The sequence below is a fragment of the Coptis chinensis genome, chromosome 2 (genome assembly GCF_015680905.1).
Source record: "Coptis chinensis isolate HL-2020 chromosome 2, ASM1568090v1, whole genome shotgun sequence".
Classification (NCBI taxonomy): Eukaryota; Viridiplantae; Streptophyta; class Magnoliopsida; order Ranunculales; family Ranunculaceae; genus Coptis; species Coptis chinensis.
In genome coordinates this window covers 114,302,592-114,325,193 of record NC_141457.1, presented here as the reverse complement: position 1 = coordinate 114,325,193, position 22,602 = coordinate 114,302,592, and the positions used below count along the sequence as shown (strand labels likewise).

The 22,602-nt window shown below is 36.1% G+C and overlaps 4 protein-coding genes across 7 annotated transcripts; 2 read left to right on the top strand and 2 right to left on the bottom strand.

Moving 5' to 3' along the window:
- The first annotated feature begins 1,652 nt into the window (after window positions 1-1,652).
- On the top strand, window positions 1,653-5,361 carry LOC147520997 (Chaperone DnaJ-domain superfamily protein). Its single transcript, XM_086592538.1, has 7 exons — window positions 1,653-2,146; window positions 2,381-2,422; window positions 3,195-3,308; window positions 3,647-3,882; window positions 4,217-4,253; window positions 4,750-4,807; window positions 4,902-5,361. Exons 1-7 carry the CDS (start codon window positions 2,087-2,089, stop codon window positions 4,979-4,981), a joined length of 627 nt encoding a protein of 208 aa, XP_086448664.1. The 5' UTR covers window positions 1,653-2,086; the 3' UTR covers window positions 4,982-5,361.
- A 158-nt stretch (window positions 5,362-5,519) lies between these two features.
- LOC147520996 (putative pentatricopeptide repeat-containing protein At5g65820) lies at window positions 5,520-11,302 on the bottom strand. Of its 2 annotated transcripts, XM_086592535.1 has the most exons (4): window positions 11,055-11,237; window positions 8,787-10,776; window positions 8,534-8,741; window positions 5,520-8,419 (listed from the first exon to the last, which is right to left on the bottom strand). In XM_086592535.1, the coding sequence occupies exon 4, from the start codon at window positions 8,129-8,131 to the stop codon at window positions 6,380-6,382; it is 1,752 nt and encodes a 583-aa protein (XP_086448661.1). In that variant the 5' UTR covers window positions 8,132-8,419; window positions 8,534-8,741; window positions 8,787-10,776; window positions 11,055-11,237; the 3' UTR covers window positions 5,520-6,379. The 2 variants fall into 2 exon arrangements, with proteins under 2 accessions (XP_086448661.1, XP_086448660.1); XM_086592534.1 differs by lacking the exons at window positions 5,520-8,419; window positions 8,534-8,741 and having other exon boundaries at window positions 8,815-10,776; window positions 11,055-11,302.
- A 980-nt stretch (window positions 11,303-12,282) lies between these two features.
- Window positions 12,283-16,687, bottom strand: LOC147520995 (squalene epoxidase 1-like). The gene is given in 8 exon segments (XM_086592530.1): window positions 12,283-12,776; window positions 12,886-13,160; window positions 13,680-13,965; window positions 14,055-14,273; window positions 14,661-14,829; window positions 14,920-15,094; window positions 15,197-15,308; window positions 16,314-16,687. Coding segments are annotated over 8 exon segments (1,578 nt in total). The 5' UTR covers window positions 16,551-16,687; the 3' UTR covers window positions 12,283-12,671.
- Window positions 16,688-18,360: 1,673 nt separating this feature from the next.
- On the top strand, window positions 18,361-20,695 carry LOC147520994 (DNA binding protein). Of its 3 annotated transcripts, none has more exons than XM_086592528.1 (4): window positions 18,361-18,958; window positions 19,040-19,126; window positions 19,566-19,741; window positions 20,524-20,695. In XM_086592528.1, exons 1-3 carry the CDS (start codon window positions 18,545-18,547, stop codon window positions 19,713-19,715), a joined length of 651 nt encoding a protein of 216 aa, XP_086448654.1. In that variant the 5' UTR covers window positions 18,361-18,544; the 3' UTR covers window positions 19,716-19,741; window positions 20,524-20,695. The 3 variants fall into 3 exon arrangements, with proteins under 3 accessions (XP_086448654.1, XP_086448655.1, XP_086448653.1); XM_086592529.1 differs by having other exon boundaries at window positions 20,492-20,695; XM_086592527.1 differs by having other exon boundaries at window positions 19,566-19,745.
- The last annotated feature ends 1,907 nt before the right edge of the window (window positions 20,696-22,602 follow it).

The following is a 22,602-nucleotide window of genomic DNA, read 5'->3' as shown; positions in this document are numbered from 1 at the left end:
GAAAATTATCCAGTTCCCGATTTTCCATTAATTATTATTTAAATTATGCAGGACTCACTATGTGGAATATTCAAATATTATCTATGAACGGGTGTGTTATATTAATTATTCTGAAAAATATTTGCAAATATACATAACTATTATATAATAATATTATATTGATAACTCAACCAAATTTCTTATAACGTGAAAATCTCACTCTCCATTAAAAAAAAAATAACTCGCATTTGATAAAATCTTTCAATTTCATTTTGTTGTTTAATAATAGAAGTTTGGTTGAAGTTTTGTGAGCTTGCCTAATAGTTCATATATATTGAAGCTACTTGGATAGCAAGGAGTTCCCAATCATGCTAAAAGAGATAAGATAAACACCATTTTAAATGTAAAACTATACTTATCGAGACATTGCCACAACATATAACCCAACTATGTTTTGAGGTTATTTTAATGGATTTACATCTAGTTTATGATTTTTTGTTATTTATATTTTGAGGTTAGTTCAATGTAGTTGCATCCAATTTTCAATTTCTGTTATTATTTTTTGAGATCAGTTCAATGCAGTTGCATCCAGTTTCCGCTTTCTCGTTAATTATTCTTTTCGATTAGTTCAATACATTTGCATCCAATTTTCAATTTCATGTTAATTGTTCTTTGAGGTCAGTCCAATGCATTTGCATCTAGTTTCTGATTTTTCGTTAATTATTATGTGAGATTAGTTTAATGCATTTGCATCCAATTTTCGATTTTTTGTTTATTATTTGATAAAGTTGCATTTGCATATAGTTTTCGATTTTCCGTTAATTATTGTTTGAGATTAGTTAAATAAATTTGCATTTAGTTTTCGATTTTTCGTTAATTATTTATTGAGGTTAGTTAAATGCATTTATATCTAGTTTATTTTTTGAGATTAGTTCGGTCGCGACAGCATCCGGTTTCGATTTTCCGTTAATTATTTTTAAGATTAGTTCCAATTTATAATTAATTTTTCTTTGAGGTTATCGTGTTTCCTATTTATAATTAATTTTTTTTGGGGTTTAGTCAATGCATTAGTTTGCATCCAGGTTCGGTTTGATTTCTCAGATCTTAATAAATTTTTATTTGAGGTTAGTTTAATGCATTTTTTCATCTAATTTTTTTTACTTTTAAGATTTTCCGACAATTCCCATTATTTTTTATGTTAGTTTGATGTATTTGCATCCAATTTTGGTTTCATTAATTAATTTTTTTGACGTTAGTTTCATTCATTATATATATTTTTTAAAAATATTTGTCATTATTATTCACTTTTTTTTTTTTTTAAAATTTTATATTATATATATTTTGTGATGTTATTTTTTGTATAATTATTTTTAATTATGTTTTGAGGCCATTAATTGTTAAGGATATATTCCAAATAAGTTGGTGCTTTATCATAAACACTAAAATTGTATATTATTTGTAATAAGGAATTAGTTTATACAAATCATTATATTTTTAGCAATTTTTTTTTATTTGATCAAATCAGGAAAATTATTAAAAACAAATCATCTATTTTAATAGAATTTTTTTTATTTGATCAAATGTATCTATTTATAAATTTTATTTCTTTAAATATAAAAATTAGAAATACACTTAAACTCTCTAAAAAAATTGTATGTACATGAATTGGGATGTAGGTGGGATTGGAATTGTAGGCTATTAGAAAACTATATTTCATATTATATATTATAGTGCCACACAGAGTAGATAGAAAAAACTAACTCTCGTATTAGATTTCCAGATAGGAGAGATAAAATCGTCTCTGTTTTAGTATATATATAGTAGATACACACGTGGCAGATTTTATTTGTTGATCGAAAGCAGCGATCTTTGTTTTATGGCGGTTTGGTTGAAATTGAGAGCGAAGAAAAAAGTTGGAGAAGCTACTTGGTAAAAAGGGAGGTAAATTGTTGAAGATGTAATAATAAATTAATAATACTAGAAGAAATAAGAGCAATGGTTTCCGAAAAAGAAGAAAAAAAGAAGAGCTAGTAGTAGTAGTAGTAGTACAGATTCATCATCGTCAGCATGGCCAAACAAGCCCGCTTACGAGCCAAAAGAAGAAGGAATGAGGGTGTGGGGGATCCTAGTATTCGGTTTCATTGGTGCTGCCGCCACAACTCTAGCTGTAATTTCTTCTTACTTTATTTGGTTTTCTTGAAATTGTATCAATTACTGAATTGCTTTACGCCTGGTATTAATTGAAACTCATGTCTCGTTTAAAGTAAAATAAAAGTTTTATAGATAATCTTTTACTGAAAAGTTCAAATAACAGAACTTTAGAATAACAGCTTTTCCAGAGTAAGACATTTTCAATCATATAGCCTTTTGGAGTAATATATGGTGTTGTATGCATTTACAGGTTGGACAGCTGAGGAGAACTGTTGATTGGTTCTACCACCAGGTACAACATTTGGACTCTATTTGATTGTCTTTTATGTTATGTTTTCCCGAATTAAAATAATGTAATCATCATAGGAACACTGATACGCACAAAAACAACGGAGTCCTGCTAACTAAAAGCAGATGAAAACATGAAATCTATATGTTGATTGCTTGTACTTTGTGTTATAAAATCTTGAGAAGAATGGAATATTAAAATTCAAGGATGGTGTGATCTCACATGGTCAATGCCTCATTGGATAGAGAAAATTTTGTTTGACAAAAATACTTGAATTTGTGATTTTATCTGATGCGTGGAGATCAAAACACAGACCAGTAATTGACTTTTGGTATTTGAGATATGTTTAGATAAGAAACTTAAAGAGGGAGAAATGTTGAAAGTAAATTTGCAGTAGGGTTGTGGGGTTGAGACTATAACCTTAAAACTTAACTCGTGAAATGTTGATGTGCAAACCTCAATAAACATTACTATGCTACAGCCTTCGAGGTGTAAACCTCCAATAGGCTGTACACTTGTTAACTCATTTCAAACATAGCTCTGGTTAATATGTATTTGCTGTAGGCTCAGATCCTAGAATTGTCCATGTGTTCTAAATAAGTATATGTGCATCCCAATCTCTACAGCATATCTAATACATAAGCCAGTTGGTAGTTTTAGACAAGGGTTTTTTAGTTGGTTCTATGTATTCTCCGATTATTTTTTATGTTCTACTTGATCTGTACTCTCTTGGAACTTTATAGCTAAAATTATATGATTGTTTTCCCACCTAAAGTTGACCAGGTCAGACGCTCCTCGAAGCTCATTTCGATCTAATTTCAAGGAGGAAGCTAGGAGAAGATATCAACGTAGAATGCAAGAGGAGTATGAAGAAGAAATGGAGAGAGTGGTAAGAACGAGTTCTTGTTATCGTCTCTTATTCATGATGTTTTGTTGTGTTTAAAGTGAAAGTGAAACTGTTTAACTTGAAAACGGTCAATGTCAGTTTCCAGTTTGTTCTTAGTCTATTAGTATTAGTATCAGTATTAGTATCAATGTCTCTTATTTGTTTTCTTTTAGACATAGTGATGCACTTGCGTTCAATAAAAGGCTACAAACACGACGCAGAAGAATCGCGTCCAGTCCTTTCATTCAAGTAGTCATATATTAAGATGCATCTTCGCTTGGCTTGATCTGTTTCTTATTTTCTTTTGTTGGATGTTGGCCTGGTGCCTACACTTTCTGTAGGAGCGTATAAGGAGGATGCAAAGTGTCTTCAACAAAGAGAGAAACAAATTCAAAAGAAATTATGAGAGTTGGAGGGAAAATGACAGGGGAGGATATAATCAAGACTTTCAGCGAGAAGATTGGTACTGGAAGACTGAGACATCATTCAAAGATCGACGAACTAATTCAACAGCAACTCCCAGAGCAAGTGGAACTTATTTGTTGTCACATCACTATTCAGTTCTGGGCCTTGACAGGTATTACTAAACTGAAAATCGTAATGACAAGGTTGATTAGGTTTTAAAAAGGAAACAGAGAATGTAACTGAATTTAAGTTTATGTGGCATCGAAACTGCAATTTCTAAGGATTTAGCTTACCACACACCATGTGTTGATGTTTGTGTCTGCTACTTGTGCCAATGTTATTGTAGCTTCTTTAGGATGTTGTTACTCTATATGCATTTCTGGACAAAAAAGGCACTGAGAATGTAAATATGTAATACTTTGTTATTCACATCTACCACATAGCAGTATGAGACTCTTAAACAGTTAAAACTAATTATCATGTTTATTTCTCTCCCTTTGCTATAGGTGGAGAACAAAGCCTTACACGGAAGATGAGATTAAGGTAATATTTGTTATGTAATTTGATATTAATCTCCATTAAAAATCAGAATGTTTACTATTCCCCTTGACAAGTTTGGATTTTCAACATGTGCCGAAAACTCCCCTTGCATGTGTTGCTTTGGTAAGCATGTGGTTGTGATAGCACAAAAATCTTTAGTTTAACTACCAAACATAGTTGAACATACGCAAGAGGCATCTCTTCAGATATCTCAAAAAAAATGGAATACCATCAATTTCTTAGAGAACTTCGCCCGCGAAAAGGATAAACTCTTGATTGAAATAACACCTCACTAAACTAACTGTCCCTCCCAGTCTACTCAATATGGCTTTTACCTAAGAAGTCTCTGGAATTATGCACTGAGATTTGTGTAGCCGGATAATGTTTCCAAGCACTCAATAGCTTTAGGAGGAGGCCAAAGTAGAGCTTAGAGTGCTGCAGCTTTTATTCTTTAATTCAGGAACTTTAATATTAAAGGGTACATCTTACGTTTCTGCAGACAGCTTTCAGAACAAAAGCTAAGCAGTACCACCCAGATCAAAACCAGGCTAATAAAGGTTAGTGTTCATTCAGATGATGCCAAGTTGTAAATCATCTGGTGCCTTATATTGCCTTGTTATTGGTTTTTTATAATTCTCATGTTTATTGCAGACACCGCTGAGGCAAAGTTCAAGGAGGTTATGACATCCTATGAGGCAATAAAAAAGGAAAGAAAGAATGGGCAATGCTGATAGTTGACCTGTTATGGCACTTGTAATTCAAGAAAGCCCCCGTTAATGAACAGTTCCAAAGCACCAAGGTGGAGGATGGTTTAGGGACCCAGTGATATTAGATATGGATCTGAGTGTTATTGCGGCATTATTCTTTTGGGGTCTTTGAGATGTTGTAATGGTTGTTGCAAGGCTAAATGAGAAGCTTTACTGGAGGATGGCAAGAGAGGTCATGTATATGTAATTTTGTAGGCGCGCATTTAGAATAACTTATGCAGCTGGTCATTATATTCTTTGTTACTAGGGGAACACAAACACCAGTATGTACTGTGGAACGATAGACAAATCCCATTAATATGGTAAATAATATGTAATGATGCATCTTTTGCATTCTGGGGGCACTCTTCATTGTTCAAAGGTTCAAGTGAATGTTTTTCAACGACTTCCAGCAAGTAATAAACTCTGGAGTACTAAAACAACTTTTGTAATCCAGTCTCCCAGTTGGCTTGGCGCATGTTAGAATTTTTTTCTTTTTTGTTAGGTGGCCATGGACAAGCTCTTAACAATAAACATTCATTTCATCTCAAAATCTACTCATCAATTCCTTAAATTCATCTCAAAACCTACTCATCAATTCCTTAAATTATGAGATTGATCTCTCTGCAGGATGACAAGGTAAAGTAAAGTTAGTTCAGATAATAGCCTGAGGCCATGAGAGTGATCTAACCACACGGCTACTGGAAGTTGGATCCAGGGAATGTACACAAGTTTGCGTGAGCTAATTTTCTCATCCCAGAAGCACCAATAGTCCACCAGCAAATTTCAAAACTTCAAAACCAATAATTACCGAAGAAAACTTCTTCTTGCTTCAATAAGATGTGGATGTCCAACAAAAATGAATATACAGCATTGCCCTTCTACTGAGTTATACTCTGATCATATCTGCTTCGAATTCTGTCTCATCCACTATGGTAGACGCCTAAACTTGGGCAGCCGAACTAGTCTGTCATCCTCGTCCACAGGACCTTTACTTGTAGTGATCCTTTAAGATTTACCAGGGTATGGGTCTACTACTCGTCCTCATGTCTCACATTAACTAGCTGTACAACACCTCTCTGAAAATGGATACACATTATTCCCACCAGAAGAAAGAGCTGGAATGGCATGTAAACCGTAAATTTGCCAATCACAACGAGAACAAGACCACATCTCAATATAAACAGTGTCAGCTCGATCAGCAGAGAGAACCTCAAAGTCTATTTCATTGTATTTGAGAGCTTGGTAGGCATACAGGAGATTGCACTCAAGATACATGTCTCTGTAGATGTGAGGAAGTAACAAAATCCACGCTAATGCAATCCATCCATGCTCTGCTCATCATGTAGATGGAGGAAGAAGAAACAATTCCTGTACTTGTAATTACGCAATGTCGGTTCTGCCTTGATTTTTACCCCATTGACGTCGGCGAGCCCTCCTTTTCCTTTTATCGTCTTTATCTTTCCCCTTTATTTTTTCCTTCAAGTCTCTCTCACCACGTCGTTTATACATTTTGAATGTCATTTCTCTGTCAGCAGCCATCTTTCTGACCTTTTCAGTGATCTCCAACGCAATCTGTCTGTTGTACAACTTCTTGAGACCTCGCATAAGCATTGCAAAGGTATCGGGTTGAGGCATAACACCAGCATCCATCATGTCCAGACAATAAGAACAAGCTTCTTTCACATCCCCATTTTTAAATAATGCATGAATCCAAATTGTCCATGCAAACACATTAACATCACATCCTTTACTCAGAATGCAGCTCCAAACATCTTTTGCCATTTCAATCTTCTCAGCTCTCAGCAGAGAATTCAGGAGCTCCTTCAAAGTCCCATACTGAGGAGCAGACAAAAGTCCTCTTCCAACCATCTCTTTGAAGTACCTACAAGCTTCAATTAAAAGACCTTGTCCGAGAAACCCGTGTATCATAATGGTGAAGGTGTCCAGCCCTGGAGCAGGTCCACAAGATTCCATTTGATTCCAAGCACGAACACCCTCATCCACCTCCCCCAACTTACAAGCTAAGCGAATCACCGTGTTGTAGATATTCAGATCAGGAAAGCAACCAATTTTCTGCATCTCCTCTACCAATTCCAGACACTCTTCCAGCTGTTCCTTCTTTTCGTGAGCCACAAGAATATGAAAATATGTCATTTGATTTGGAGTGAGACCTTGCTGGATCATATTATCCAGTAGCTCGTAACCCCTCTCAATCTTTCCCCACTTGCAGAATCCACTTATAAGAGTGGTGTATGTGACAACATCCACGACGCACTCTTTCCTCCGCATATCAAGAAAAACCTGCATTGCCTCCTCCATCTTATCCTTTGAACACAGTGACTGAACCAAGATCGTGTAAGAGGTTGCATTTGGATCACACCCCTTCCTCTTCATCTCCTGCAGGAGGTCATACCCATCCTGCATTTTCCCTGCAAGTGCATACCCACTAAGAAGATTGTTGTATACCACAATGTCAGGCTCAAAACCTGCTTCCTTCATCTGAACTAAAACAAATTTAGCCTCCATGAGCTTTCCTTCTTTACACCAACCATACAACAGTGACGTGAAGTGTTTGACATTGGGTGTAAAACGGATTCTCATATCCTCAAAAAGAGAAGCGGCTTCCTTAACATTACCCTTCTTGCATAGAGCATCTAACAAACACCCAAAGACGTGCTCATCAGGTTCACACCCATACTTGGGCATCTCATCAAGTACTTGTATCGCCTTGGTAACCATCCTAGCAGAGGCAAATCTCCTCATCAAGATGACAAATGCTTCAGAAGTTAATAACTCTGGATTCTCTTTCCTCATCTCATCAATCAAAGCCCATACTGCACCGAACTGCCTCATCTTTCCTAGAATTTTGATCATGGATTTGTACACTTGATAGCTGTGCCGATATCCTGGCTGCTTTGATGCCCAAGCGAAGAACCTGTAACCTAGATTCCCAGCATCACCGCATCGATTCAAGGACTCTTTCCACCAACACAGAACTGACACTGACACCAGATTCTTGCAAGGCAAGTTCCAACTTGGGAGCCCTAGAATGAAACTTCCTGAGGATTCTGTACAGCTTTTCGACATCTGCAGAGTACTCATCGGAGTTAAGCTGGTTGTTACGGTAGACATTTGTCTTATCTCCAAGACTTATAAAAGGTGAACCACTTATGATTTTGTGTGAGGCTTGTGATTTTTTATCAATGTGAGCCTCATGGTGATGATGGTGGATCACTTATTGGTGTGGAACTGGAAATGAAATTTTGTGAGCAAAAGAGAGTTAAAGGGAGTTTTGACTTCGATGTGCGGTTGCAGAGACGGTGAGTTGTAATAAAGGCTCTCTTCATTTATCTTATTAGACTCTCCCTTGTATTTCAAAGTTTAATACTTTCAACAAGTTGCTATGTCCAATTCGAGGACCTGAAACAAAATTAAAAACTCAATCTTTATAAAACTGGAAGAGTTGTTAAGTACATTCCACTTCCTAATCAAATGGAACATATTTAAAGTTTTCTACGATTTCAGGAAACATACCTGAGAAAGTTGGCCAATTCAATTTGTCTGGATTGATTGATTCAAGGACGACAGAGAGAAGAGTGTTTGAGAGATGGGCTGGGAATTTGATGAACGTCCTTTGGGGCCCTGATTTGGAGAAAGTGGTAATGGGGTTTTTTGACCGGTTTCTGTTCAGGTGGAGTTAGGTTCAATGGATGAGGACACATCTAGCTTTTATTATATCAGTCTGTTCATAAAAAAAAAAAAAAAGTTCTGTACAAAAATGGACTACTGGCATTCATTCTTCTGGACTACTGGCATTCATCTTCAATAACTTCAGTTGTACTAGACACAGTTAAAATTAGAATACAACAACAATTTTTCAATTTTAAATTACATTGATGGAAGGACCTTCCCACACACACTCTACTTTCTAAGACCATACAAGTAATAGTATAGAACGTGTAAATCCTAACTAGGAAACTACAGTACACTAGAGTGCAGTGTTATGCTGTTCATAAGAACTGTTTTGCATGTAGTCTTGTAGTGTCCAGTCTGGTTGCACCGACTACAGCGCACAGTGTGCTTTTCCCGATTCTGATCATCCACACAAAGTCGCTTCTTTTCTGGGCGTCCTGGTGGACGTCGAAACTTGGGTGGACGAACAAGTCTGGTATCCTCGTCGCCAGGACCTTCACTTGTCTCACTCCATTCAGATTTGTCAGGGATGGAGCGTATCACTTGTGAATATGTCTTGCAGTAACTAGAAACTGTAAAACCCTTCTCTGAAAATTCATAGACATCTTTTCTACAAGAAAGAAGAGCTGCAACAGCATGTGAGCATGGCAAACCATAGAGTTGCCAATCTCGACAAGAACAAGACCTCGTCCCAATATTCACAATGAGAGATCGATCAGCAGACAATACCTCAAATTCTACTTCATCTGATCTAAGGACTTGGTATGAAGATGCGAGAGAGAGTGCATCCAAAATTCGTGTTTCAGCAGATGGAGCTAGCAGGGTTGACATCCAAGACAATCCCTTCATCCGTCTTTCATCGAACTCAGCCATAAGCTTAGCATGAATTCTTTCAATCACCTGAATTATGGGAAGTTCTCGAGCTTCAACAATCCATTTACTGAGTTCGTTGGTATTTGACGACATATGACCAAACCGTGGTCCTTCAAAAAATGCCACTGCCCATAGCGAAGGTGGAATTTGTTGTATCCATTTGGCTGCTTCAGCAGAAACCTCCTCCATTTCCGCCATTTTTTCTTTAAAGCCAATGGTAGTGATGGCATAGGCTGCTTTCCAAATAAGATGCACAAGTCTGGAGTTCTTGAATTCTTTAGAGACGCTTTCAGTCAAATGACGCATACAGAACCCATGAACTGCACTTGGGAATTTCCTTTTCACTCCATCTGCAATGCCTTTTTGTCCATCGGACAAGAATGTAAGCTGAGGTATTCTGTCAGTATTCATCTCTATCAGCTTGTGTAACTCAGACAAAAACCACATCCAACTCTCGTCATTATCTACGTCAACAATACCGAATGCTACTGGAAATAGCCCCCCATCAGCATCAAAAGATGTGGCTGAAAGTAAAGTACCAAGATATTTGTTTCTTAGCTGGATTGCACCAAGCCCAATGAGAGGAAGGCAACCATTGATGAACCCATAAATGGATGCATAGAAAGAAACAAATAGCCTTTGAAAACGATGATCAGATCCCGTGGTGAATACCTGTGCAACACTCCCAGGATTAGTTTTCATTATTTGCTCACAGTATGCAGGGAGAAGGCAATACCCTTCCTCAGAAGATCCATAAATTGCTGCCATCCCCCTTTCCTTGGCCCTCCAAGCTTGCTTGTACGGTATGGTGATCCCATACTGTTTCTGAACGTCTTCCAATATATCTTTGGGCTTGTAGTTCGCATCGTCCCTCAACCGATCCTCAATAAAGTTCACAATCCAATCTACAGAAGCCTGATTGTGACCATTTTGCGCATTTTTTCCACAAGTATGTGTCCCTTCTATACTTCTTATTGCAAATGTAGGGACATTTGGAAGTTTAACTGCACGGATACGCCACGGACAACCTTCTGTGGCACACTTTGCAAAGTAACGGATCAAGTCACTTTTAATTATGCGAAGCTCAAAGTGTTGAGCAATGGCTGCCTCTTTGATTGCCTTCCGGAAAGCCTTGACATCAGAAAACTCTTGGCCCACAGAAAAGTTAAAATCTTCCATGTGGTTATCGGGATAATATTCCAGGATAAACACTGCAAGCGGATACAGGCCAGAGTCAAGAACAAAGCTCGAGCACAAACTAAACTAAACAACGTACTTAAATGCAAATTAAGATACTGATTGTACATGTAGACTATAGCTCGTTTTCAGTACTCCTAAACTTAGAAATTAACAAATTGTGCCAAGTTTCAAAAGTTTCAAAAGTTCATTTCTTTAACTGAAAACTGTACAACTCAAGTATATTTAACCAAACACGAACAGCAAATGATTTCAAATGCTAAGCTTAAGAAAAAAAGATTCAACTACTTACAGTAAGACGAGGAGCTTTCCAAATTGAGATTACGATGATTGGATCAGGAATGTTGGTCGTAAACCGACATAAAAAACTAGTTGGAATAAACTGTTTCTCAACAACAAAACTCTCAATTGAGTAGATAATTTGGAATCAGTCGCTCCTCGATATGCCATGGGTAATTTTGAGGTTACTACATCTACATGACAAGTTTGAAGATCTGGTGTGAAGCAGAGAAACTGAGTTTTTTTTTACAACAGTTTCGGGATTTTGGTAAAAGAATGGGGCTCATTATGTCACTCTAGGTATTTTCTTTCACTATCGAGGGTATTTTCGGGAACGTTTTGTTATTAGAACAATTTTTTTTTTGTTTGATTAGAAGAAGTCTAGTGGAGAGCTGCTAAATTGGGCTGCTAAAAGTGCCTCGTAAGTGCTAATTTGGCTCCTCAAAATAAAAAAATCAATCCAATCTCGTTGTCTGTTTTGAAGTGCTAAATAATACGGATGCGTCTATTATTTTTTTAAATTTTTTGGATGGATGACGGTCAGTTTCGCCGTCCGAAATAATACAGGGCCGGACGGCGAAATATACCGTCCATCTCTCTAACTTATTATAGTAGTTGCTAACCTCCCATTGGACTTGCTATTATATACCTATTATTTCTCGGGAACGTTTTGTTATTAGCAGCCCATGGCCAATGAAGTATGAACCCATTGTGACTGAACAAAACTTTTTTTTTTGTTTGATTAGAACAAGTCCAATGTAGAGGACATAATACGGATCCGTCCATTATTTTTTTGAAATTTTTGGTAGGACGGCGCGGTGGTTCAACCGTCCGAAAATTCGCTCTGCGGGACGGAGAAATATACTTATTATAGTAGTTCTTCGGCGTATTTCGTTCTTGAAATTTCTTAAAAGGTGAACTATACCATCCGTTTTTTATTAAATCAAAAAGATTGTGGTAAATCAAAAAGATTGTTATGACTGTAATTCAGAAAAACAATTGAATTATTGAATATATATGCATCCGAAAACCTTCATTTCTAGACAGCAATCACAGCACACATGTTAACACTTCTTCAACATCTCAATCTTGTGCTAAAAGACATTACAAGTATGCCAAGATTTTGTTAACACCTGATTTTACGTTTTCATATATTGTTTCCGATGATATCAACTTTGAAGATAAAAAAACAAATGTGTACATTGAAAATAAAACCTTCAACTAAATTTCATAATAGAAGGTACACAGAGAAAGTTGCATACTTATTGGGACAAAGAAAATTGAAAATTACAGACTGAAAGAAAATAAAGAGTGGGTGAGTTATCACCTAGACAGTTTCAAAATGTTCACAAATTCAAGTTACATAGTTCAGCTAAATAGAATACATCAAGGAACATGTAAAGAACTAGGCGCGGGTTACAAGTAAGTTCTCACATGATTACATACTGCACAGAATCGTGTTCCTATGCGAAAGCATAATTTCTCCTACTAACTAGACCCCTGATGACATCTAGTGGTACACATTTTGATGAGCAAAACTTGAACAATCGGGAACTAAGTAGGTCATATCAACTGGGCACCGTTCATAAAGCAGCTGCCTATATTCCATATAAAAATGTTCTCTTTTGCTTCATGTCACCGGAGGAGCTCTGTAATATGCTGGGACAGTTGCTGGGAAAAACATCTGTCTGAACCCTTCCACCTTTATAATGGGGAATATGATACCTGAAGCACCCTGCAAACAGGAAAAGAAAATAAGAATAAAAAAATGGCATGAAATAAATGACTATAGCTCTTCGAAAAGACTGCTTATGAACACATGATGAAAATAAAAAAAGAATTACCGAAATTAATCTAGCTCCAAGCCACAAGCGTTTAGGAGAAGGAAATGGCACTAATAAGCGACCAACGCCATAGATGGCCACAGCAAAAAAATGGCAAACCAAGCTCAGTGGGCGAGGATTGAGACCAGAGAGTAAAGCAACAGGCCCTGATGAAAAGACGCCTCCAAGGTTTAGATAATCAAAACAGGCTTGGCGCATTTCGTTTCTTGCTTGATCAGATGAAGCACAAAACACCTTGTACAACGCACCTGCTAGTGTATTTATAGTGGAAGCCACTGGCTGGAAATGTACCCATATTGGATCACAAGTGATAAAAACTTTAAAAAAAAAGGAAGCACAAAACCAAGGCAACAAATTTTGGTAATAAATAGTATTATTTTTATTAATTAAAACTTAAATGAACAAATAACAACATAAAGGTTTGTTTTCCTCATGATGTACTCGTCATTCCGGTCTCGCAGGGTACATAGTACTAATCTAAGAACAAGTTCTAATTATCAATACGAAAATATACGATTGTCTCAAAACATCCTAGGCAAAGTCGTTATAAATTATCAAAAGACGATGAAAGATTATTAAAAGACGGGAAGGGGCATATCATTAGCAGTCAACATATAATTATTTTGGATGGATAGTAGAAGTCAATAACTTATACTTCCCATCCAGATTTATCTCTTAATTAAGTTTGTAGCCAAATCTCACTCTTTTCCTTTCATTTATTTTCGTCTTTACTTCAAACAATGGGGACTGTACCTATTTAAACATAGTTATTCAGGAAGATACCATCAAATAACCCAGTTTACCTTACTTAAGAGTGTAAAAGGAATCTAAGTATCTGCAAAGTGAAGGCGCATCATTCAAATTCCGCAGAGGTTTGAGAAGGTTCTGTAGCACAACTATATCTGATAAAGCTACTGTCATCCCTCCACCAGTCAAAGGATGGCGCATGTTGAATGCATCTCCCATTAATAGAGCACCGGGAGTCGGATGGGGAGCGGCTGGCATGCTTCTGTTTGGCATTGTTTTTATGTGTCCTTTATCAATTGCAGATATGAAGGAATCATATAGCTCAGGAGGGACCTGAAATGCAAATGTTGCCAAGTAAGTAATGCCTTAAAAAAAAAAAAAAATTAAGATGTAAAAAGTCACGTACACCAGCTAGTATATACCTGAGGAGCTACCACGGTCTTCAAATAATTGGCCATTTCACCGCTATGAATAGAAGGTACCTTTGTCGCAGGTACATCAACCAAACAGCGGATCTCAGTGCTGCTGATGGGATAAAACAAGATGGGTGAAGGATATCCTAGGATCACGTGTCCATGGTTTGGGAATGGAAGACAACAGTTCTCCAGGATCAGACCAACAAAACGAGAAATCTCTTCCACCTGCAAAAATTGAGTTTACTCATTGATATCATCTTCTAAAGATAAGATGTAAATTCATCCATGTCACCAAAATACAGACAAGCGTCGTACAGTGTCAGAGACCTTGCACTATAAACAGGACACATCCATCTTAAACTGGTGGATATGTACAAGTATCTGACACATCAAGTTTCTGAGAAAAGAACGAAGGAAGACAGAAAACTAACCACCAAAATGGACAAATTCGATAAATTCATAGAGAGCAATTATGTTAGCTTTGTGTAGTTTCTAGTACTTCATAGAAGTAAGAAGGATGCAAAACTTAAATGATGTTCTACCAAACATTGTTGCTCCAAATTCAGAGAAAGGAATTGCTATTTTTTCAAACAAATAAGGCAAAATCTTCACCTTAGAACTGCAAAGTGAGCGCCGCAAATTAGAAAAACAACCATCGCATACGACTGTTAGTGGAGCATATGCTTTAACATTTTCACCAGTCTTATTCTTGTATAGTACTCCCTTAATTGTCCCATTCTCTTCAAGAAGGGATATAACATTTCCTTGCTCCAACAGAACACTGATGGAAAGTAAGAATAAGTAATTAGCATGCAGGTTTTTGTCCTTGTAAAGGAAACACCTCCAAATTACACACAGTGAAAGGGCTTACTTGCTCAAGGTTGCGGCCTTCTCTCTCATGCGATGTATGAAACGCCCATTGTGAAAGCTCCTTCCAGCCACATCACTGTGAAACTTATCCAGGGGATATGCGAGTTTAGCATGTTGCCCATCCTTGAAAAGAGCATAACCAAGAACTCGTTGAGCATCAATTTCTTCAACGCAATCTGCAGTGTAGACAAAGAAATTTCATGTAAAAAAAATCCTCGACTGAAAGAGAAGCTGAAATGGTAAGAAGGCATTAAACAACTGCAAAGTTTCATTTCTACCCTCAAGGCCTAGTTCAAGCAATTTCAAGTAGCCTCCTGGTTGTAACAGCTCTCCAACAATTCTGTCAGGTTCTGTTAAGTCCCTCTCAATCACATGCACGCGGCGTCCATCCTAAAACAAGCATCTTTAGATGTAGATCGAAATGTTCAATTTAAATCTACAATGCAGCTCTATATGAGAGACTTAATAGATAAAAGCACCGTCTTTCTCAACCCAATGTAGCTTAATAATCATTACGAAAGAGTAAGTACATAAAAAGATGAAAATTCAATGTGATTAAGTACCAATGTGAATAAAGCATGCTATGCTAGATCACTAAATTAAAGCGAACAATAAATTCAGCAACTCTGTACTAGTAACATTGCTGAGGAAAATGCATTATAGTTTTACACTTGCTTCATTGCCCAATAAAATCATGCACTAAAACCAATTTCTTGATCAGTACATGCCCGAATTGCTGTAGAGTTTTGGAATATACATGAATGAATTATTTTATCAAAGAAAACTATCAACATTGTTGAACAGATGCACCACTATACTAGTATACTGCGTGGCAGTGGGTAGTGAGCGGAGCTGGGGGAGAGAGAGTTGGGTGATGCGGGGAGAGAGAGATGGGTGAAGGAGAAAGGGTATTTGGGGCGAAGAAAAAATGAGAGATAAGTTGAGGACAGAAACCACCCAACTTGGTTTTTATCCGCATACCTATTAGTATACTGCATGGCAGTGGGGAGTAAAAAAAAAATAAGAGAGAAGATGAGGACAGACAGACCGCATAGCCCCCTTCTCCCAAAATCGTTCGCTCCGCTCACTCGATTACCCCTCTTTTGCCAAGATCGTTCGCTCCGCTCACTCGATTAGAAGATAACTGTAAGCAGTTGGGGGTAAGCGGAGATGGAAAAGAGAGAGAGAGATGGGTTTGTGGGTGGAGAGAGAGAGTTAGGGAGTTTGGTTGAGAGGGAAGAAAGGAAGGAGGGAAAGGGAGAGAAAGAGGTGAGGACAGAAAGAAACCAACCAACAACCAATTTGGTTTTTGTCTCTATAACTCCTCTTTGCCAAGATCGTCCGCTCCGCTCACTCGACTAATTCGGGACAGAGAACACAAAATTTTTGTTTTACCTTTCCTAGCGTGTACGCGAGAGCAGCACCAGCAACACCAGCACCAACAATAATGACCTCGGTGGTATTATCTTGGTCTTGTAATCCAATGCCATTGGTAGAACTAGTTGTTCTGACGCATTCATCTTTTGTGTCCAAAGAAACTGTGATCTTCTCCTTTTTCTTTCCAGACGAAAAGTAGAGAAATAAAAAACCCAGCAGGGAAGCAAGAGTTCCTCCAAATATGTATTCAATCATCTTCCTTTTAGCGTAAGAGAAAACGTACGTAGTATGTAGGATGAGAGAGATGAAAAGGCAATTTCTTCTGCTTTTTCTCTTTATATTTTCCGAGTTGTGTTTTTCTCTGGCTGTGTTCGTGCGTAACGTGCAATCTTTAAGAACCTCTAATTCGAGTATATACTCACAGATAACACACAACGAATGCACATGACGCGCCTTCACTCCATGGGCAGCGAAACCAATCCCGCATGCATTTTAATGCGACAACTACTCGCCAGTTTGCCACCAACCAAACCTCATGTCGCCACATTTTCCAAGGTAACGTCCTTTCATAACTAACCAGGGGTCCAAGATAACAACATTTTCCAAGGTAACGATCCAATGGTGTAATAACACGGTTACAAAAATTCATATCTGTACCAGTTAAAAAGGAACCGGACTCTTGTTAGAATTCGTTGTTTTTATTGGGAGGATTTATTTATTTATTTTTCTTTAAATTCCTAACCCAGTGATAAACCCGGATGGTAGTTTGTAATTCCATTGAAAAAGTGTAAGTTAAAAACTTGAATGCAAAACCAAAAAGCACTTATGGTAGTGCCAAAAGGAAAAAAAAAAGAAAAAACAAACACCCCTTTAGGTTTAGGCGTGACATTATTAGATATATATTATAAGCTGTTTAGTGTCTTGGATATATATTTAGGAAAGTATCAAGTAGAGTCTCTAATATTTGTAAAAATTTTTGACTAATTACAAAAAAGTATGAGACTAATATGGAAAAATTAGACAATTGGAGCACTCATTGACTCCAGTTTTTTCTAAACTCTATTAATAATTACGGAAAAAATATGATAAAAAAATGAAACAATCCCATCTAGAGTTTCACATATTATCAAACTTTTCCTAAACACTATAACTAATTACAAAAAAATATGAGACAAAAACTAAATTGCTAAAAACAATAGTTTATACCGAAAACGATTTTCCTAAAATCCTTATGCCTCAAAAAATAGTTTTCACACTAATCTTAGGTGAAATTTAACATAAGAAAGTTTATTTATAGAAAAATACAATGAAATAACCAAAGAAAAAATGAATTGAGTTTACTTTATACATTTGTTAACCACACATGTGACTGGGACAAAAAAGGAAAAACAAAAATCAACTAATCATAAAATAAGTAACATTATACACCCAAAACTAAGTGGATAACAAATAAAATTGTATTGTATGCACTACATGTCTATATGGGCTTAAACAAATAAAGTTTGATAGATTTAATGCATCATCCACTTTGAGATTTAGACATTTAGTCATCGTTAATGATTTAAAAAACCACATAAATTACGACATATTCCAATTAAATTTATAAATTTTTTTTCCACACTATAATATAGTTTCTAAATTTTATAATGTATATATATATATACCAAACCAAAACAAATTACAGTGGAAAATTAAATTATATAAAAAATAACATCACAAAACATATAATATAAAATTTTGTATTTATTATAATACAAACTCACATGTATAAAAAAAAAAAAAAAAATAACAGCAAACCAATAATGACAAATATTTTAAAATATATATAATACTACATGAAACTAAGCTCAAAGAATAATTAATGGAAAACTAAAAACAGGTTGCAAATGCATCGAACTAACCTCAAATAATATTTAACGGGAAATCGAAAATTGGATACAAATGCAAACGTTAAACTAATCTTAAAAAGTAATTAATGGAAAATCAGACTATGGATACAACTGCATTATTTTTTGGAGTCTGCCGGGTCTGTGAGTAACAAATACCATTTATTTTATTTTTGATTTTGAAGAAGATATTAGGATAGTCCCCAAAAACTAAATGTTTTTTTGAAAATTGTTTGGACTCGGTCAAGACCGATCCGAATTTCTAGTGGGCCGGACATCCCTGCAAAAGAAGATAGAAAAGGCGCGAAATTTCCAAGATTTTGGGGGGAAAAAAAAAATAGAGGTGGAGACTAAAACTGAAGTATGGATTTTGCTACCTCCGATGTTAGGCTATGGAAGGAAGCAATTTCATCCTACAAAACTAATTTAGAATCACTAAACAAACCACAACTCATTCAACTCGATGACTTGTATCGAAACAAACTCCCACTTCAAATCCACAACAGAAACCCTAACCCTTACATCACCAAATCAGAACTAACCAATCTCATGCACTGGAAACTCACCCGAGGCAAATGGAGGCCACGTCTTCTAAACTTCGTTTCATCACTTGACGAGACCCTCGTAGAATCTTCATCTCGAAAGGCTTTCCAATCTTTACCAGATATTTCCAAAGCTGTATCTGAATTAACCGTTTTGAAAGGAGTGGGTCCCGCTACAGCTTCTGCTGTTCTCGCTGCATTTGCGCCTGACGTTGTGCCTTTTATGTCCGATGAGGTTAGGTTTAATAAGTTAGTTTATTTGAAGTAATATTTATTGTTGGTTGTAGAAATTGAGTTTGTTATTTATTTAATTAAGGCCATGGTTGCGGCACTTGGTAGCTCTAAGGATTATACACTGAAGGCGTATTTAAATTTCACCATCAAGTTACAGTCCAAAGCCAAGGTTAGTTATTTGCTAGTTGGATTATAAATTTTTTGTTAACACTGAATTTGGCTATTTTTTAGTGATTCTCTATCAGAAGTCAAAGAAGGAAGTCAAGACAAGCATAAGAAGCTTCCATTGTAACCAACTGACAATAATATATTGTTCAGTAAGGAATTTGAGGGACACCAAGTGTTTTACAAAATGAATGTTGACAAAGTTGAGGCAGGATTCGGCAGTGAACTATATACATAATAAATGAATAACGTGGTGGTCGATGTTTAAAAATAGATTTTATATATATCCAATCAGATGGTTGGATTACCTTATAATAAAAAAGGCAATGACAAAACAAAACAAAACAAATACATTAACAAACAAAGATTGGTCATATCATGCTGCATAAGGCAGTTGCAAAACCTCTGGTGGATACTCTGTAATAGTATCTACCAACTTGCAGGAACTAAGTATTGAAGGAGAGTACTTCACTCCGTCTGATGTTGAAATGGCCTTATGGAGCTCTGTTGTGGGTTCCAAGGCAGTAGCTTCCCCATCAGATCCTGATTTAAAGATGAACTCAAAGAGAAAATCTGGCAAGAGAAAGAGATAAGCGTCACCAAATTTCTGCGTAGCAGCGTAGGTAAGAGTAGTGTAATGTTCAATTCTAGTGTAAGTTAAGTTTCTTGTTTAAGAGTTATTGAATGTATATCTTTGTCTGGAATTTGTTATGAACTTTTTATCAGTATCTGTGAAAAACTTGAAATGCTTGAGTAGTAATGACTTCTGTGTTGAATGCTATAACGATGAAGCACTTTGAACTATTCCTATTTTAGACTACTAAGTAGTTCGGAAATGCAAAAAAAAAAAATTGTTACTGCTTTACACGCTTTGAGAGTCTTATTTCCCAGTTTGGGGGAATTCATTCCTATTGTTTCAGTCCAGTAACAGAACATCCCTTCTTATGTCTATAACTTGCTGCGTCTTCCACTATACAATTTCTTGTAGGACATTATTAGTCACATATTAAAATTTTACTCCAAAGTCATGCTAACACCTCAGTCATACATTTGGCACCCATAATTTAGTTTGGGAAAGCATCACATTTCTATATGTTACACATGATTATTTTACTTATCCAAGTTAATGGTTATCCAATATTAGAATGTCTTAAATGTTGCTCTATCAGTTAGTCACTTATGCTCAATATTGACTGAACTTACTAAGTTTCTATTCTGTACTACTTTTCAAATCAAGATTCATTGTCATTATAATTTTTTCACGGTCACACACTTGGGTTGATCTGCACAAACATTTTTTTTAATTGTTATTTTGTTACTATTTAATCTTTATGGTTTGCTCCATGCTTGATTTCTTGGCGACAATCAGATTGCTGACAGTGCATAACCTCTCCATTGCAGTGTTTGTAACCAAAAAGTCCAGTAATTTGGGGGACAAGGAAAAAGGTTATGTAGAGTGTGCCTTTATTTTGTGCAAACCAACTTGTGGCTTGTATTGTGTCACATATACAATGACAACAACTTATTGTAACTACAGGCAAATTGCTAGTGTCTGTTTTGCTACCCACTGTCAGTCTGCGAGTTTTGCTGAATGTTTAGTAAATCTCTATCTTGCCGCTGCTCGAGGTAGTTATGTTGGCTTTTCTGATCGCTTACCAAGTCCAGGAGACCAGGGCCATTTATCTTCAATACAAACCCCTCTTTTCTCCCTTGAAAACTTCAGAATATAATTGAAGAAAACATAAATGCGACGTGCGTTTATACTTGGTATAAATAAATATTGAAAGAGTCGTTCTAAAGGTAGCACATTGTGTTACCCAAGTAGTGTGTAACACGAACTAGGTAAATTTTGCCACGTTGAAAAGAAACCTTGATACCACTATAGTCAGTTCCACATAGAAAAGAGACGGAAACTGACCTAGTATGTACGTTGGCAAGAAACAAAAACCATAGAATCCATCACCATTTTCTTTGTTTTGCACAGGTGCTGCCCCTACCATAACCGGCACGGCCACCGACTCTCTCTCATCACATCGTTCTGTTTCTATTTATTTTTGTATTTCTCTTATTCTCAGATCAAAAACACATAATTAAAACAGGTTGCAACTAATTAATTTACACATCACATGATAAGTTTCATAGATTTTGGTTATTTGATGTAAAGTTAAACTATATTTTCGTTACATTTCAAATTTTTAAGTAGTAGGGCCTGATTGATTTGTAATTCTTACTTCTAAAATTCTAAAAGACTTAATTATAAAAATGATTAGATGTGGTAGTGGTGATGTTCAAGAGAAGAGAGAAGGAGCATAAAGTAAGAGAGAAAAGGAGGAGGAAGAGAGAGTAGAAGTGGAGGGGGATTGGTAATTGGTGGTGGCTGGTGGTAAAGAAAAAGGGCAAGATTGGTCTTTTCTTAACTTTACCAGCTCTTCAAGTCGTTTAAGTTGTATTCCACGTGGTTAGTTTCTATTGGCATGTGTCACGTTCCCAATTTGGTCGACTGCATATTTGGAGTGAAACAAAACACCAAACAATTTCCATCACCATTTTATTTGTTTTAAAATCAAAATCACCAAACCAAACATTTGGTTCCAAAATTTGGTTCCAGATTTGGTATTGCGCGGTTTTTCTAACACCGCATGGGTTTGGGCTTTTAAGTGGGTTTCTATGGCGCGGTTTTGCCAAAACTGCGTGAGAGATTTGAAAAGAAAATAAATAAATAAGACATCGATGCGGTTTTTCCAAAATCACGTGGGTGACACATTGTGCAAAACCGAGCTAATCCAAAACCGCGTCATTTGATGTCGAAAATTTGATGTTGCTTCTAAAAATAGTTGGTGTTTTTTTGGTTTGGTGTTTGGTTTGGTTCAAAATTTTTAGTGTTTTTTTTGTTTTACTCCTAAAGATGTTCTAACTAGATGCAAAGTGACAGTTATTCAAATAAATTGTACTCATGTGCACCTTATAAATAGGTCTGGAGACAACTTGTTGTAGAAAAAAAAACTAGTGTAACTATTTGCAATTTCTCTCTCTCGGTTCGTATTTTTTTTTTTGTAATTTCTTCATCTTTTGTAACTGCCACTAGCAATAAAAATAAAAATTTAGTTTTTTCATCTCAATTTCTCATCTCTAAAAGAATAAACCATATCAAATTAGTTAATTTCTTTCCTTGAATCTTAATCTCCTCTCTATAAAGATTTAAACCAACTCAAATCAACTAATTTTGTTGAATCTCTGTTGAAATTAGATAAAAATTGAAGAAAAAAAAAAGATTTTAAATAGTTTTATAGATGAGATCTGAAAATAAACTATTAAGTATTTAAAGACTTGTTAGTATTTAGAGAATTATGGAGAGGAGAAAATCATCTAGTTGTTTAGTAATGTATTTGTGAAGAAGATGAAAAAAATATAGAGTACTCTAACCAAACTGGTGAAGTAAATTGTCATTGACAATTCCTTGGTCGTGATAATTGCACCCAT